Source organism: Saccopteryx bilineata, chromosome 2, assembly GCF_036850765.1.
Source record: "Saccopteryx bilineata isolate mSacBil1 chromosome 2, mSacBil1_pri_phased_curated, whole genome shotgun sequence".
Classification (NCBI taxonomy): Eukaryota; Metazoa; Chordata; class Mammalia; order Chiroptera; family Emballonuridae; genus Saccopteryx; species Saccopteryx bilineata.
Window position 1 is genome coordinate 293356738 of NC_089491.1, and position 17855 is coordinate 293374592.

The window sequence follows — 17855 nt, forward strand, 5'->3', positions numbered from 1 at the left end:
GCAACATACACTCAAATAGTTGAAGTGATAGAGCATTCACTGAGATGGTCAAAAGAAGGTTATTGACAAGCCAAAATGAGATTGTTATCTGCTGCATGGGGTAATCGCATCCTGGTGTACAGACAAGGAAACTAAGATTCAGGAAATATATGATAATTAATTCACTGAGGTTACATAGCTAGTGAAAGTAAACCAAGGATTTGGACCCAGGTCAACCTGATGACTCCCAAGCCTATTTGCTTAGACCCTGGGCATCTTGATTTGCAGAACTTCCATTACAGTACAAAAAACAAAAAATACTGTCATGAAATCTTAAAGAAAATAAACCTAAAGACACAATTTCTTTTCTAATCTTGAAGAATTAGGAAGCTGATTACAATTGCATAATATATCCAAATAAAAGAGCCAGAAATACCTGATTATAGCACTCTTTGTATAGTTTATCAACTATGACATCTGTATGATAATAGTTATAAATTTCCTTGAACAATTTCTTACTTTCTGGTGCAAATTGATATTTTAGGGTTATGTTGTACTTCCCCTGCCTTGGTTAGAATGGTATTTTTTGTATTTTTCTGAAGTTGGAAACGGGGAGGCAGTCAGACAGACTCTCGCATGCGCCCGACCGGGATCCACCTGGTATACCCATTAGGGGGCGATGCTCTGCCCATCTGGGGCATCGCTCTGTTGCATCCAGAGCCATTCTAGCACCTGAGGCAGAGGCCACAGAGCCATCCTCAGCGACCGGGCCAACATTGCTCCAATGGAGCCTTGGCTGAGGGAGGGGAAGAGAGAGACAGAGAGGAAGGAGAGGGGCAAGGGTGGAGAAGCAGATGGGTGTTTCTCCTGTGTTCCCTGGCCAGGAATCAAACCCGGGACTCCTGCACGCCAGGCTGATGCTCTACCACTGAGCCAACCGGCCAGGGCCTAGAATGGTATTTTTAAACTTCCAGTCCTCCCCCCCTAAAAAGGTTGGTGTTTTCTGAAGTGGGCCTTTCTGCTGCCATTTGAGAATCATTATCATTAAAAAAGAAACACATATTCTTACAGCTTACTTAAAGAATGAGCATTTTTAAAAGCATCTTTTTGGAAATCATTGAGAGCTTTGGAGTAAAGAATAGCCATCCTAGCTCATGGCTTACTGTGCATAGTACTTATTGTGTGTGCCGAACTGATCCTGCATTTTTCATCTATAAACTCATTATTCCTCACCCCGATCCTAGTAAGGCAGGTTCTTTTGTTATCTGCATTTTGCAGATTATAAACTAGTAACTCACCCAGAATTGCACAGTCAGGGCAGGGCAGTTAGTCAGGCCCCAGGCATCTGGTCCAGAGTTCCCAATCCTAAGGACCATGCTCTATATTGCCTTTCCAGAATCAAAATTGCAACGTAGTATAACAACAAATTTATCTACTATATTTCGCTTTTTTTTTTTTTACAGGGACAGAGAGAGGGATAGATAGGGACAGACAGACAGGAACGAAGAGAGATGAGAAGCATCAATCATCAGTTTCTCCTTGTGACACCTTAGTTGTTCATTGATTGCTTTCTCATATGTGCCTTGACCGCAGGCCTTCAGCAGACCGAGTAACCCCTTGCTCGAGCCAGCGACCTTGGGTCCAAGCTGGTGAGCTTTGCTCAAACCAGATGAGCCCTGCCTGACCTGTGGTGGCGCAGTGGATAAAGCGTAAACCTGGAAATGCTGAGGTTGCTGGTTCAAAACCCTGGGCTTGCCTGGTCAAGGCACATATGGGAGTTGATGCTTCCTGCTCCCCCCCCCTTCTCTATAATAAATAAATAAAATCTTAAAAAAAAAAAAAACTTAAAAAACAAAACAAAACCAGATGAGCCCGCGCTCAAGCTGGCGACCTCGGGGTCTCGAAACTGGGTCCTCCGCATCCCAGTCTGACACTCTATCCACTGCGCCACTGCCTGGTCGGGCTGCATTTTTTTACATACTAATTTCTTCCACAGTTGTCTTCTTTGGTATTTAGACACCATACAGTTTTATGCCTTCTCTGTTTTATATTATCATTCTCTCTTTAGTCTTGTTTTCATTCCATTCATATAAAAGAAACATTTCAACTCTACCAGATTTTATGAAGTTCAATTCTGGTTAAGGTTTTCTGTATTGATTAAAAAAAATAACTCTTCATCCAAAAATCTCTATTTGTATATAATAGGAACTACACAGATAATTAATGCCTAAACATTACCCAGTTATAATCCTCTAATAAAAAATGCATCTATGCTATAAGACTTTATATTGTGAGAGGTATGTGCTTTTGTTAACCAAGACCCTTGAAAATAGAACATATGAAAATAATTGAAACAGCAGAACTCTTTAAATCATATAGCCCATGTATAAGGACTATGAGCATCAGTAATCAGAATTAATAAAAAGAATAGTTTTGCAAAGTAGCTGCCAAATATTTAAGAGCTTTCTCCTTTTTCTTTAGGTTTAGTCAAATACATTTTAGTGCAAATTTTTTTCAGTTAAAATAAATTTGACCATTTGCCTCTGTCTACAAAGTACAGGTATATGTGGTCAAATCAACTAGGAAACAATGCAAAGAAAATGCAAAATGTGCTTTAAAATGTTTTCTAAACAAAGAAACCAAATGATAATTTTATTACTTGGTTTTCAACTTACTTTTTTTGGCATCTGATCAGTTATTAAAAGAATATTTAGACCCTGACCTTAAGGCCTTGTTTTGGTTCAAATCTTGGTTAGACTGGTTGACCACAAAAACATACTTTATGAGCCCCATATCTGGAAATTACCCTCAAAACAAAAATATGACCCAATACTGACTTATGCATAAGAGAAATCATAATATGCAATGATTCCCAGCCCATGCACCTGGTAAGAAACATAAGGTTGTTTCAGTCCTGTGGTCAGATGGTGCAATATGTTAGTTACCAAATGGAAGGTCTTAATATCACTCCTTGGAAAATATGGGTCAGTTCTTTTTCTGTTGTTTCAGAAGCAGGTGAGTGTGTTATTCAGAACTTTTAATCCATGAGCACTATGTAATGGAGAAGATTTTTTTCAAAGAGTTACAACTGTGCAAATCATCATGTTGTTGAAAGATCCAAGTACATTTTTAAACATGGAGCTGAATCAGTCTTAAATATGTGGTCTTGCGATCTCGGGTCCAAGTTATCATTGTGGGAACGTTTGTATTGTCCATAACCACATCTTGATCTGTTATACAGCCTTGCTCCAGAGCTGCTGGTCCTTTCCCCTTTTCCCAGAGCTCAGAGCACAGACAGATGTTTATCTATTATTTAAAATCTCAGATTGTGTTTACATATGTTACTTTGATTAAATTTTATTCAAATAAAATAGCCTGTAGGATAATGTTAAGCATTTATTTTGGCATTACTTAGCCTTCTGAATTTTCCTATCAACACGATTTCCCATGAAATTCTAACCAGAAGGGGAATGGAAGACCATCACTCATGTTTTCTTTGGTTCAATTCTAATCATTTTAGATTTGGGGCTAATTTAACTTATTACTGGGTTAATTTGCGTGCCTAATTTTTTAACAAACATGGTTCTGTGACTTGAAACTCTTGTCTCGTGGGATATCTGTAGTTCACGGAGCATGGAGCACTTGGCAGCCATGGGGAGCATGCAGCAGAAGTTGTGGGAAGGGTACTCAGGCAAGAACGAGGCTGTGCAATAATCCCCCACCGTCGTTTGATGGCTCCTACTGTGATGGAGTGGAGACACAGATGCAAGTTTGCAATGAAAGACACTGTCCAGGTAAGAGCAATGCAATGTTCATACCCTTAGTGAACTAATGCCTGCCTCTTATCTAGGCAGTTATGTTTGTAAGAATCAATGTCAATAACAACATCACTCAACCTAGTAATGCCCAGTGTTTAACCTGCTCATTTTTATGTAGTAACAGAGCACGTATGGTTTCCCTTAATCCAGTTGATGGCAAGTGGGCCTCCTGGGCCAGCTGGAGCGCTTGTAGTGTGTCCTGTGGAGGAGGTGCCAGACAGAGAACAAGGGACTGCTCCGACCCTGTTCCACAGCACGGAGGGAGCCCATGTGAAGGGAGTGATGTCCAGAGTGATTTTTGCAATAATGACCCTTGTCCAAGTGAGTGTTGGAAATAGTGAGTCAAAATTATACTTCCTTAAAGTTCCAACGTGGCTTTAGATCTTTGAAGTTATAATATTCCGTTGCCTGATTGGTCCGCCTGCCTTTGATTTAGGACATCAACACATTGTACGGTTGCAGTGTATCTGTAATACGACAGAAGTAACCGATTTGTATGGGCAGGGGCTGGGTCCTATTTCATTTGCTCTATGGGAACAGCAACAGAGTGCAAGGCCGGGAGCACCCTTACATGCGAACTGTGGGTGATGTTGGTGATTCCTCTATGGAGGCTAGCAGGCAGCTCTTTGCCTTAATTCAGTCACCAAGCTAGATCGTTAGACCCTAGCAGCATCTGAATCCACTGTGCCTCAAATGTGATAGCTGCGAATCATTGAGAGCAGAGACTTTGTCTCATTCACAGCCTTCGGCTCCTGGAATACTATAAGACTTAATAAATATTATATATATTAAATGGAATTGTACAATTGCTGCAATGTAAGCCCAGTTTCTGGTCAAAGTAACTGTGAAACCATCTCCCTTTGGAAATTGCCTCCTTAGAGATTTGTATGTTTCTTTTCAGTTCCTGGGAAGGGTTTCTCCGTACATTTTGAGTGAATGTCATTGTTTCGCCTTTCTCCAATGGTTCTGTATTGTAGCTCATGGTAACTGGAGCCCTTGGAGTGGCTGGGGAGTCTGCAGCCGCTCGTGTAACGGAGGGCAGATGCGGCGGTATCGCGCGTGCGACAACCCTCAACCCTCCCATGGAGGAAGAGCCTGTGGGGGGCCTGACTCCCAGATCCAGAGATGCAACACAGACATGTGCCCTGGTGAGCCCCCCGGTTCCTGGCAGCAGAACAAGCCGAGCCTTCTGTTTCACATTCAGATCTTAAAGGAATGTTGTGCCTGCAGGGCCACCCTGAATGTACATTTGAGGACCAATCTGTTAATGACCATTCCTTTCTTTTTCACAGTGGATGGGCGTTGGGGAAACTGGCATGGTTGGGGCCCGTGTTCTGCTTCTTGTGGGGGAGGTGAAAAGACTCGAAGGCGGCTGTGCAGCAATCCAGAGCCCTCCCACAGCGGCCGCCCCTGCCCCGGAGACGCAACGCAGGTGTCCAGATGCAACACACAAGCATGCCCAGGTAAGCGACTACATTAGATTTTGGCAGAACAATAGTTCTGCACATTTACAACCTTGCTGCAAATTAGAAGAGAGGGTCACTCTGAGCCCATAAGTGACAAAACAATGCCATCTCTGGGAGGAAGATTTAGGAAAATATACTTTTCTCCTCTAGCTAGTGCAGCTCTACACGAAGACTCGTGCCGGATATTAGCCCCTTCTTGCCCCTTTCCAGGTTGCCCTATAAAAGGAGATGGTCTGCACAGCCGTAACTAGTAGTCCTGGCTCGAGGGCTAAAAGGGTGTGGAAAAGTCAGGGAAGCCAGGCTGAGAGTCTGGGCTGAAAAATGAGGGTAGAGCACAGACTGAATATCTAACAGAAATACACAGTCAGAGGCTGTCCTTTCACAGATGGAAGCATGGCGAACCTGAGTGTGGTAAGTAAAATCGAGACTAATTCAGTTTGAGGATAAAGAGTATATATACTACTTTATATACACAACTACTATAACTGAAGTCATGTAACATGGCTTGAGTAAGTAATGTAAAAATTTGGAAGGAATGAAGTGAGAATTCTAGAATGCATGGACCTCAGAAAAAGTTAGTCTAAGTCCTAAGAAATGGTGGGTAGTACTAAGGGTACTTGTCTCAGAGGATAGATTTTCTACGGGCTAGAAGAAAACCAGAAAGAAGTTTCACACTGTTGAAGTGTTGAGATACCACTGGGATTTCCAAAGCCTTCAGGTTGCTTTAGAAAGAAAATGGAGTATAGGAATCTAGATAAGCCAAGAAGGGCAAGTGTCTGTCAGTCAACCGCTCAATGTATCGTCTCAACATATCAACTGATTACCAAGGATTCTGAGGCTCTTCTAATGTGTGGGCGTGGCAATAGGTCCCATGTCAGTGGAGGCATTTTGTAGCTCAGCCTCTGGTGGTACCAGGGCCCCAGTGGCAGAAGCCCCAAATATACAGACAGCTTGGATGTGAAGTTTGGCAGAAAGTTTCTATGTAGGTAAGTAGAACTAGGAGATGTCTGTTGAGCACGGGGACTCCGGTTCTTCTGTGAGACTGGAGACTCAAAATGATAACAAGAGGTCATGCTTGTTAGCAGTGACCCAGCAAACTAAGTGAGTTAGTGATCCTTCTACTCTTCTCTTCCCCTGCCTGGGAATAACTATAGGAACCAAAATGGCCTCCCAGGTCCTGATTGGCCCTCCTATCTAATTTCCTGCCTCATCTTGCTGTGTGGTTCTCATCACTCTCTCAGCTCTCACTTTTGGTTTCTCCAGTGTAGCTAAGCGACCACCTCCCGAAAGGATGATACTTGCCATTTTCTTTACCTGAAAATCCCTTCCTGTCTTCTTCCCTGGTTTAATTAAGATACCTACTTTCTTTAGATCTCCTCTCAGTTTTTATTTCTTTTTCAGACTTCCCTAAGTAGTAAATTTTATATATTAGTACATATTAATTTGACATTTTTTAATGGAATGCTAATGAATGTCTATCACCCCTATTCAGATATAAGCTCTATGGAGACAGGTCCCATGTCTTTTTTCCTCTTCTTATTACCTTTGTATCCTCAATACTTGATGAACAAATGAATATAGTCCAGAACATGGAGACCGAACCAATGTGAAAAAAAAAATGTTTTCTCTCACTAATAAAGTCATGCAAATAAAAATGGCGAACTACTATGTTTATTTGATTTTCTGAGATTGAATTATTGTATTTCTCCCCAGTATATAATACATGATTATACATGATAACAATATCTGAAACACCTCTTGATCGTTTTAAAATATATTCAATTAAAAGGTACCTAATAAGCCTGACCAGGCGGTGGCGCAGTGGATAGAGCGTCAGACTGAGATGCAGAAGACCCAGGTTCGAGACCCCGAGGTCGCCAGCTTGAGTGTGGGCTCATCTGGTTTGAGCAAAAAGCTCACCAGCTTGAACCCAAGGTCGCTGGCTCCAGCAAGGGGTTACTCAGTCTGCTGAAGGCCCGCGGTCAAGGCACATATGAGAAAGCAATCAATGAACAACTAAGGTGTTGCAACACGCAATGAAAAACTAATGATTGATGCTTCTCATCTCTCTCCATTCCTGTCTGTCTGTCCCTGTCTATCTCTCTCTGACTCACTCTCTGTCTCTGTAAATAAATAAATTAATTAATTTAATTAAATTTTTTAAAAAGGCACCGAATAATAAATATTTATCTTCTTCTATCAGCTTCTTCCCAATATGTTTCTTTCTCTTATCAAAACATACAGTTCATTTAAGAATCAGTCATTAACCATGTATTCTATGTTAGTGACCAATAATTTTGTTGAACAATGGAAAGAAGGCATGAAATTACTGTAGAGATGCTTTTAAAACAATTCTGTACTTTGTTTTCAATCTGATTGTCTTAGTATCAATTTTGTAGCACTGTTAAAAGTAGACTATCCTTCTATTTTTTTCTCAAGGTAAGCATTTTCAAATATATACGTAAGATAAAGAACTTGACAAGCCCGAGATCTGAACCCCAAGACTGAATAATACATACCATTTAGATATGCCCCATTTATGTTAACAGGGACCTGTCACAAGGCTTAGGAGCTGTTTTGCTGGGGATGCCTCCTGTCCCTCTTTGTTCTCAGGAAGGAGGCAAGTAGGTCAAATAACATGGGTTCTGATGCCAATCAGTGTTCAGATCCTCACCCCACCACCTCCTAGCTGTAATGGTGATTTTTCTGAACTTTATTTTCCTGGTCTGCAAACTGTAGCTACTTAAAACAAACTACCTTAATGGGATTTTTGATAAAATTAAAAGAGTTAACACATATTAAATGTTTACTATAGTGTATGACATGCTCAACAAACTGTCATTATTACTGTCATTTCATCACCATCAGCAGACACCCTAGTTTGGCTTTGGGACTGGGCGCTGATTGTATTCTTTGGATTGTGAAATACTGTGCATAGATTGGAAGAATCCTAGATTTATGTGGGATGATGAGTGTTACATGAGAATAGAATGTTTTGAAAGCTTATTTATTACACTCTTAAATTCAGATGTCGAATGATCTTTTCAAATGTTTAAGAGATTCGTAACATCTTTGAATACGGGCTTCATTTCCCCCCATGTCATGTTGATGACATTATTTCCTTATCCAGGAATGTTTTTCCTTCCCCCAATAGGTGGGCCGCAGCGAGCCAGAGGAAGCGTTATTGGAAATATTAACGATGTTGAATTTGGAATTGCTTTCCTCAATGCCACAGTGACAGATAGCCCTACCTCTAATACTAGAATAATACATGCCAAAATTACCAATGTGCCTCGCAGTCTTGGTAAGTTTTTTAGCCTACAAAAGTAATTAACAAGTCTTTTTTTAAAAAAATGTATATATGAGTTTTCATCGTATTATTTCCACTTGAAGTTTCTAAAGGATGTTACTACTAAATGATCAGTATAGTAATTCCATCCCATTGGTCAACTCTTATTTTCTTTTTATTCAGTGAGAGGAGGGGAGGCAGAGACAGACTTCCACATGTGCCTCAACTGGGATCCAACTGGCAAGCCCACTAGGAGGTGATGCTCTGCCTATCTGGGGCACTGCTCTGTTGCTCAGCAACTGAGCTCTTCTTAGTATGTGAGGTGGAGGTTGTGGAGCTATCCTCAGAGCCCAGGGCCAACTTGCTCCAATCGAGCCATGGCTGCAGGAGGAGAAGAGAGAGAGAGAAGCAAAAAGGGAAGGGTGGAGAAGCAGATTAGCACTTCTCCTGTGTGCTCTGACCGGGAATCGAACCCGGGACATCCACACATCAGGCATCATGCTGCTCTACATCCACACACCAGGCTAATGCTCTACCACTGAACCAACTGGCCAGGGCCACATTGGTCAACTCTTAATGGTGTAGGAGATACTGGTATTTATTTTATTGTTATTCAAGATTATTTAGGGTTTATCCTTATGAATAATACACCATGGAGACAGTAATAACAGTGAGCTGTAAATATTTTGCTTTGTCATCTCATTTATCCTTTTTTTCTTTAGGTCCAGCAATGAGAAAGATAGTTTCTATTTTAAATCCCATCTATTGGACAACAGCAAAGGAAATTGGAGAAGCGGTCAATGGCTTTACCCTCACTAATGCAGTCTTCAAGAGAGAAACCCAAGTGGAATTTGCAACTGGTTAGTGCCAGCTGAACTTAATATTCTCTTCCTATAAAATATACGATCACCTTAAAAGTTGGTGGTTAAGAAAAATACATTCTATGTTCCCACAGAGAATAATTTCAAAGGTTTTGAAACAATCTTATCATAAACGATATAAAAGCAATTTTATATTTCCCTGTAAAGTTTTACTGACAAGGGTCTCTATGAGGCCATGTGTTTTCAAACAGTACTGCGATTTTTATTCCCCAGAACTTTTTTTATTGTATTTTTTATATCTTTTCTTCTTAAATCCTTACAAAAAGTTTTAAAGGCCAAACAGAACAGGAAAATGAGTCATTGCTATTAATTAAAGGCTTTTGTCTAAGATCCTGAGATTCAATTAAGAATACCTTACAGGGATTCTTTATCAAAAAAAAAAATGAAAAGAAAAACCATTAAATCTAAATGCTTCTTGTGTTATCCTTAGTGTTAATGAATATGCATTAGCTATTCATGGCTCTTTCCATGCAGGTTCATTTCAAGCCTTATCAAAAGTGGTCACATGGCAGTGATCTATAAGGAGGAAAGACTGAAGGAGGTTGTCGCTTTAATCATCTCAGACATGGGTCTGTCATAACCGCCCACTTACTAAGATGCCCCTTTGCTACTTCTGCAAACATCAGAAGGAGCATAGCTCTGTGGCCAGACTTGTGGCTATTGCCAGTTCACCTGGTGAGGCTGTCTGCCCTTCTCACAAGCAGCCTGTTTTGTAGAACCGTCGTGCTCGCGACTTTAAAGTGTGGAATCCTTCACACAAGCATATTCTACATTTTTTACCACCTAAAAAGATTTTAGAACAAACTTAATTCACTAAGCCTAACTTTAATTTGTGGACTAAGTACTAATTTAATTAATTCTCTTATTGTCTTGTCTATATTTATTCAAGCTCTAAGTAAAAGCACATAGTTGAACTGGAATATAAGGTAAATCTGTTCTGCACTTACGCAAACCACGTAGTTTTCGCTGTTAAAATGAACGCATTGTAACCCTCAGGAGAAATCTTGCGGATGACTCACATTGCCCGGGGTTTGGATTCCGATGGTGCTTTGCTGCTAGATATTGTCGTGAGCGGCTACGTCCTGCAGCTGCACTCACCTGCTGAAGTCGCTGTAAAGGTAAACTGTCAGAATCACTTGCCTTCGCTGTTTATTGGAGTAATGGTAACAAGAGGAGTCATAGAAAGAGCTCAAAGAGCTTGTGTAGTTTCCCTTGTTTGCTTTAGGGAGTAAATGCCTATGACACCAAGGTTAGAAATGGCTCTAAATTTGTTTACAACAGCCAAAACATGGAAACAACCTAAGTGTCCATGGGATGAATGGATAGAGAAGATGATCAATAGATATATAGCCAATGGTTCCTCAATAAATTTAATTTTAAAAAATCTTCAGGGACAGGTCTTTCCAAACTCTTGAGTGGTTATTATTTTGCGTATCAAGACCAAGATCACTGACTGCTAGGTTGATTTAAGCCATTGGCTTAATTTTCTACGAAGAGAATAGCAATTCTTGCATGAAAGTTTTTGTGTATTGTCCATAAAAGTTTCTGAAATTAAAGGTTTAAAGAATAAACCTTCATATCTTTTCTCTATTCTTGACCTACAACTTTGAGTCCTAACTTATTAAACATTATTTTATAACAGTGAAATCATGAAACTAATGTTATATAATTAAAAGGTTCAAATTTTATTCCTGAACATGACTGTACATCTACAATTTTATTTAGAATTAAAGGAATATAGCCTCTACGCCTATTTTTTTCCTCATTCTGTATCTCATAGTGCCATCAAAGAAAATAAATAAATAAAAAAGGACGAGCTATGCTGATTCTCAAAGCCATATTGTTCTCCTTAGGATTACACAGAGGATTACGTTCAGACAGGTCCTGGGCAGCTATATGCCTACTCGACCCGGCTCTTCACCATTGATGGCATCGGCGTCCCGTATACATGGAACCACACCGTTTTCTATGATCAGGCGCGGGGAAGAATGCCTTTCTTGGTAGAAACACTTCATGCCTCCTCCGTGGAATCTGACTACAACCAGTTAGAAGAAACATTGGGTTTTAAAATTCATGCTTCAATTTCCAAAGGTAAGTAGGATTAAGGGGAAATCCAAATCTTTCCACAAGGGTAAAAGACTTGCATTGATTCCCTTCAAAATAAGGATAGTAAGTCATAGACCACACACAATCACATCAGGTTTATCGTGTGTGTTGTTTGTGTTTTGTGTGATGAAGCCAGTCTAAGGGGAGTTCTAATACATTAGTTTTACTAATATGTTTCTTCATATAGCAAACATAGAGCTGTTATTCTCCTCTAAATGCACAGAAAAGTTTAAAAAAGATATACTCTGTCACAGTGGTTTTCCTTTGGGCAATAAAATCCATTTTTTCTTATTCTGAATTTTATATTTTGTCAAGGAACTTTTTAAATTCCTGTAATGGAATATCAAGGTATATCTTAACCTAAACTAGTCCAAAAAATACTTTCATGTTTTAAAAAGCAATGCAAAAAGGATCAGGATTGCAATGGTCATTTTTTTATTCCTGGAAGTTATAGTTTTTGAACTGCTTTCCACTTTCCAAGCGTAGTTCTACAACCCCTGATCTCAGCAGTCACCCTATGCTGTGTTGTTCTTTGATGTGTCTATACCCTGGGGTTTCATTTTCATCTAAGGGGGCACGCAACAATTAGCATACCATATTCCATGGGGTCTTGGTGATAGGAGATACTTTCACATAGTTATGTTGACATGAACTGTTCGACTTTAACTTTGAACTTTAGGCTCCCATGAGTAAACTTAAAATGATTCATATTGGCCTTGTGAATGGATGTTTCGCTCTGTGCTGGCTTCCCTAAAATAGATCCAGGTAGATTTTAAACAGCATCATTTTGTTTATCTTGCTCAGAAGATACACTAAAATTTTATTTTTACCATTCACTCTAGTTTTCACCAGGTGTGCATGTGACTGTTTTCTTCTTCAGTTATAACCGCTTTATTAAATTTGAGATTATTGTCATCTGAGAGTTTGTGTTCATATTTTTTGATAATCACCAATTTATAAAGCCTCATAGCCAGTGGAGCCCAAAACCTTACACCACCTCCACCCACATATCACCACTAACACCTCATTTTACTATTGTTATGCATGATCGAGTCATTTGGACAAAAGGAAAGAGCCATTGGAATAAAGAGGAATGTTCTCTCTTCCCCAACAATGCCTTCTCTTCAAATCGAATCTCTGTTTCTACTTCTTCTAGTAATCCATATAGTTTGGAAAAGACAACTTAGAACAACAGGCTTTAGTTAAAAATAAGTTTATACCATCTGGTACTAGAGGAATTAAGATGATTTTTGAAAAGTCGTGTACGGTTTCTACCCAGTTATGCAAATCCTTTAAGCCTGAAATGACTTAAAGGTCTTTGTGCTACCTGTAGGGGTGTTGTTGGGGCATTTGGGTCCCACTATATGACATTTAAAACCCCTTACTATCCTTAGATACTATGATCATATGAATTTCACTGATATGTGTGCCAATTTGCTTGTTGACATTGTTCCTGAGAATTGAGTTGTGTACCCACAATTTCTTTCTAAGTGACCACCAGGGGGCAAGCTTGCCTTCTTGGTTCCTTACCCAGAACATTTCTCTTCTGTGTTGGCTCTAGACTACAGTTATGGTTAAAGTGCAATTAGAATCGTCGAGTTTGAGGAAGGTTCAGATTTATAAGCACAAAGATTTTGCTTTAGCTAGACCAGGGGTAGTCAACCTTTTTATACCTACTGCCCACTTTTGTATCTCTGTTAGTAGTAAAATTTTCTAACTGCCCACTGGTTCCACAGTAATGGTGATTTATAAAGTAAGGAAGTAACTTTACTTTATAAAAAGTTATAAAGCAGAGTTACAGCAAGTTAAAGCATATAATAATAATTACTTACCAAGTACTTTATGTCGGATTTTCGCTGTTTGGCAGAATAAATCTTTATAAAACAACATACTATAGTTAAATCTATCTCTTTATTTATACTTTGGTTGCTCCGCTACCGCCCACCATGAAAGCTGGAACACCCACTAGTGGGCTGTAGGGACCAGGTTGACTACCACTAAGCTAGACTAAGGCAGGGCCAGGAAGTTAGTGTTTTTTGTTGTTGTTGTTTTTTTGTTTTTGTTTTTTTTTCTTTCCATTTTTCTGAAGCTGGAAACAGGGAGAGACAGTCAGACAGACTCCCGCATGCGCCCGACCGACCGGGATCCACCCGGCACGCCCACCAGGGGCAACGCTCTGCCCACCAGGGGGCGATGCTCTGCCCATCCTGGGCGTCGCCATGTTGCGACCAGAGCCACTCTAGCGCCTGAGGCAGAGGCCACAGAGCCATCCCCAGCGCCCGGGCCATCTTTGCTCCAATGGAGCCTTGGCTGCGGGAGGGGAAGAGAGAGACAGAGAGGAAAGCGCGGCGGAGGGGTGGAGAAGCAAATGGGCGCTTCTCCTGTGTGCCCTGGCCGGGAATCGAACCCGGGTCCTCTGCACACTAGGCTGACGCTCTACCGCTGAGCCAACCGGCCAGGGCAGAAGTTAGTGTTTTTAACAATGTCTAAGTGATTCCAATGTATCTGGTTGGCATAGAGGCATTTGGAAACTACTAGTCAAGACCACTCACCATATAAATAAGTATAATTTTTTAAAATTTATCTTTAAAATAAAATTTATTTTTTAATATAATTATAAAAGATGTTTAATTTTACAAGTTAAAGAAAAAAAGAGGTCAGAAATAATAAAGGGAAGATAAATTTAACTACAAATAAATTTTTATAAACTTCTCCATGGAAGAAGAAAAAAATAAAATGAAGAAAGAAAAATATACACCAAGAAAAAAATAATCTGCGTTATAGATTATGGAAAACTATGATTAGCCTTCATATATACAAGGCTTTTAAAAATCAATAAGAAAAAGGCAAACACCCCAATAGTAAAAGACATAAAGGCTATGAACAGGAAATGCACAAAGGAAGAAACAATCATGATGAAGTGAATGTGAAAAATTACTTGATTCGGTCAATGAGCAGAGAGATGCACACTGAAACAAGGAGGCATCGTCCTTTCCCTTAGCGCTCAGAGGTGATAAACACAATGCGCTCAGTACTGGAGAGGTACAAGAAAATGAACACCACCTGTACACTGCCGGCAGAAGTTGTCACTTTAATATTTCTGGAAAGCAGTGTGTATCAGTGGCCTTTCCAATCTTCCCATCTTTTTTAAGTTATCTCATTTTAGGAGTCTGCCCTAAGAAAAGCACAAAAATGGCCAATAGTAAATGTGCTGGTAGTGAGAAGTAGGTATGTAAATGATGGCACAGCTGTATAATAAACTTTTTTTTTTTTTGCTTGAGAGAGACAAAAAGAGAGACAGACAGACAGACAGGAAGGGAAAGAGATGAGAAGCATCAATTTTTTGTTCTAGTACCTTAGCTGTTCATTGATTGCTTTCTCATACGTGCCTTGAACTGGGAGCTATAGCAGAGCAAGTGACTCCTTGCTCAAGGTGACCATAGGCTCAAGCCAGCGACCTTGGACTTCAAGCCAGCAACTTTGGGGTCAAGCCAACAACCGTGGGGTTATGTCTATGATCCCACACTCAAGTCAGCAACCCCACACTCAAACCAATGACCTCAAGGATTTGAACCTGGGTCCTCTGCGTCCCAGTCTGGTGCTCTATCCACTGCACCACCACCTGGTCAGGCTATGATAAATTCTTAAGCAGCCATTAAAATAATTTTAAAAGAATATTTAACTCACTTATTCATTTGAAAGTATTTTTGAATGCTCATCATGTACCTGACACTGTTCTATGTATTGAAAGTATAAGTGTGCACAAGTGACAAAGGATAATGTGACAACATAATGAGAATTGGAAAGTATGATGATCACATGACCACAGTATGATCCCAGCCTGGGTTGCCCAAACCACAGTGATTATAAGAAAACCTTTATACTGGTTAAAAACACAGCTTCCAAGGTCTTCCTTGGCAGTTCTGACTGGGATATGAACAAGAGCCCTAGATTTTTAGTAAGCTCTCCCAGAGATTTTAACATCAGTAAAATTTGGCAATTATTCTGCAGAGTGGAAGATTCTAACTTAACTTTGGAAAGGTATACTTATAAAGTGACTAGAGGGAAAAGCATCAAAATGTTGGCAGTAGCTTATTCCAAGTGACAAGATTACAGGGAATTTTATACTTTTCAGAGCTTCTACAATTACCTATAACACAAACAAATATTTTGCTTTGTCCCTATAATATAGTGAAGTGAAAATCATAAGTAATATAATTTAACTTAACCTACTTGATAACAAAGAATAAATAAAAGAAAAATAGTTTATAACATAATATGATGTATTTCAATATAAAAACCTTTAGACATTAACACAATGCAAGATAAGAGAGAAGTGTTCATGTGACTGAACCTATAATAGAAAGTCATGGTGTGATTTTAAAATATATAAAATAATTCTTGGTTATGTTCTGAATAAAACAATGTATAGTCCACATCAATTTATATTATAATAGCATTAGAAAATTTATGCTGTTTGACCAGGTGGTGGCACAGCAGATAAAGCATTAACCTGGGATGCTGAGGACCCAGGTTCAAAACCCCGAAGCCACTGGCTTGAGCCCAAAGATTGCTGGCTTGTAGTCCAAGGTCACTGGCTTGGACTCAAGGTCGCCTTAAGCAAGGGGTCACTGTCTCAGATGAAATCCCTGTTAAGGCATATATGAGAAAGTAGTCAATGAGCAACTAAGGTGTCACAACTAAGAGTTGATGCTTCTCATCACTCTCCCTTTTTGTCTGTGTGTGTGTGTCTTTTTCTTTTGCTAAAAAAAATATCATGGTATATGTTAGTCACGTACAAAAAATGATTAATGTGTGGAAAATGGTTCCTACCCTTTGATAATTACAAACAGCTCTCTTACTTCCTTGAAAATCTTTCAGTGCAAGGGACAGATCTCCATCTTATATCATAACAGACACTGCAGTATTTGAAAACCTGCCCCAGGGTCTGCCCCTCTCACCAGATTCTAATAAGCCTCCCTATCACTATGAAAACCAAAACATCTCCCAAAAAAACTGTGCACATGCCACTTAATGAAAGATATCTTCCCCCGCTTAGAACCAAAAATCAAAAGCTACTATCCAGTAGTACCTTACTATGTTTATATGACACAGTTTTTCCACAGTTAATATTCATAACGCAGTTCCCTACACAACACACTGGTTGGGTTAAGGAATGCACAAATGTATAAGTAAAAATGAAGCATACATTATAATCACCAGCTGAGTTGTATTCTTGATTTCAGTAGTTGAAAGTCAGATTTACTGCATCTAAATTGTTGCTGGAGTTCATATTAGGTCTTTGAATTTAGGCAATTTGCATAACCTCAGTCTGTAATTCCTCATCCGAAAATTGGTTATGATAAGAAGAAGGGAGTTGTGAGGTTTAAATGAAATAAAACCGGTGAGACTCCCAGTGCATGTGACACACTTACCATTCTACAACCACTTAGCACTGTGCTGGAGACGTGTGTATTCCATCCATCCTATTCCTGTTCCCGTGCAGGTGCAGGGACCATGGATACTCTCAGCTCTGCTTTCTTTTCAAGGTGTTAGGCCTTCAGGTTGTGTAGAAATAGCAAATAGGACTCTAGTTTTCTAGTCAAGGAAATATTTTCCTCAGAGTAGTGTTTCTTTTTTTTTTTTTAATTATAATTTTATTTTTTTAATGGGGTGACATCAATAAATCAGGATACATATATTCAAAGATAACATGTCCAGGTTATCTTGTGTGTTTCTTGCACCCTCCAAATATGTCAGCGGTTTTGAACAGTTTCATGTCCTCAGCGGGGCTCAAACAGTGTTGTACTCAGAGACTCTGCAAAGTAGGATGACTCTGAAAAATGGACCAATGCCCAGACTCCCTCTGTGAAGAGCACCTAAGGCAATAATAAAAATAATCAGTGTCATGCATTTAGAATGGAAAGAAAATCTAAGATAATTTCTATGAGTTTAACTAGGAACTGAATATACGAGATGAATTAATTCAAATTTCCCTTAAGAGAACTTTATTATACTGATGATTGACTTGTGAGCTGTGTACACAAACATTATTTTGGTAACTTGAAAGATGAGTTTCATTTGTTTTTTCAGGTCACTAATGTTTGAAAAATATTTGCTAAACTGCTTAAAAGAGTCAAGACCCTGTTACTTCCTGAGGAAAGAGATTCCCTAACTAACCTATTTACTCTTGTTAGTATGTTTTTGGTGTGTTTCTGTTTTTGTTTTGGACTCTTAACTTAATTCTCTTCTATCACAATATGTTCCTTGCTCCTTACTACATGAAAGAGGAGAACCCTTGGTCACATACAGGGGA

At 39.5% G+C, this 17855-nt stretch overlaps 1 protein-coding gene across 1 annotated transcript in view; it reads left to right on the top strand.

The window, feature by feature from the left end:
* The window catches only part of HMCN1 (hemicentin 1), a 431303-nt gene that overhangs the window by 388508 nt on the left and 24940 nt on the right, over positions 1 to 17855 (top strand). Inside the window, exons 90-97 of the mRNA XM_066261348.1 lie at positions 3603 to 3773; positions 3948 to 4118; positions 4775 to 4945; positions 5090 to 5260; positions 8418 to 8567; positions 9275 to 9412; positions 10430 to 10551; positions 11287 to 11524. Coding sequence (XP_066117445.1) covers positions 3603 to 3773; positions 3948 to 4118; positions 4775 to 4945; positions 5090 to 5260; positions 8418 to 8567; positions 9275 to 9412; positions 10430 to 10551; positions 11287 to 11524 — 1332 coding nt within the window. The remainder of the gene's footprint in view (positions 1 to 3602; positions 3774 to 3947; positions 4119 to 4774; positions 4946 to 5089; positions 5261 to 8417; positions 8568 to 9274; positions 9413 to 10429; positions 10552 to 11286; positions 11525 to 17855) is intronic.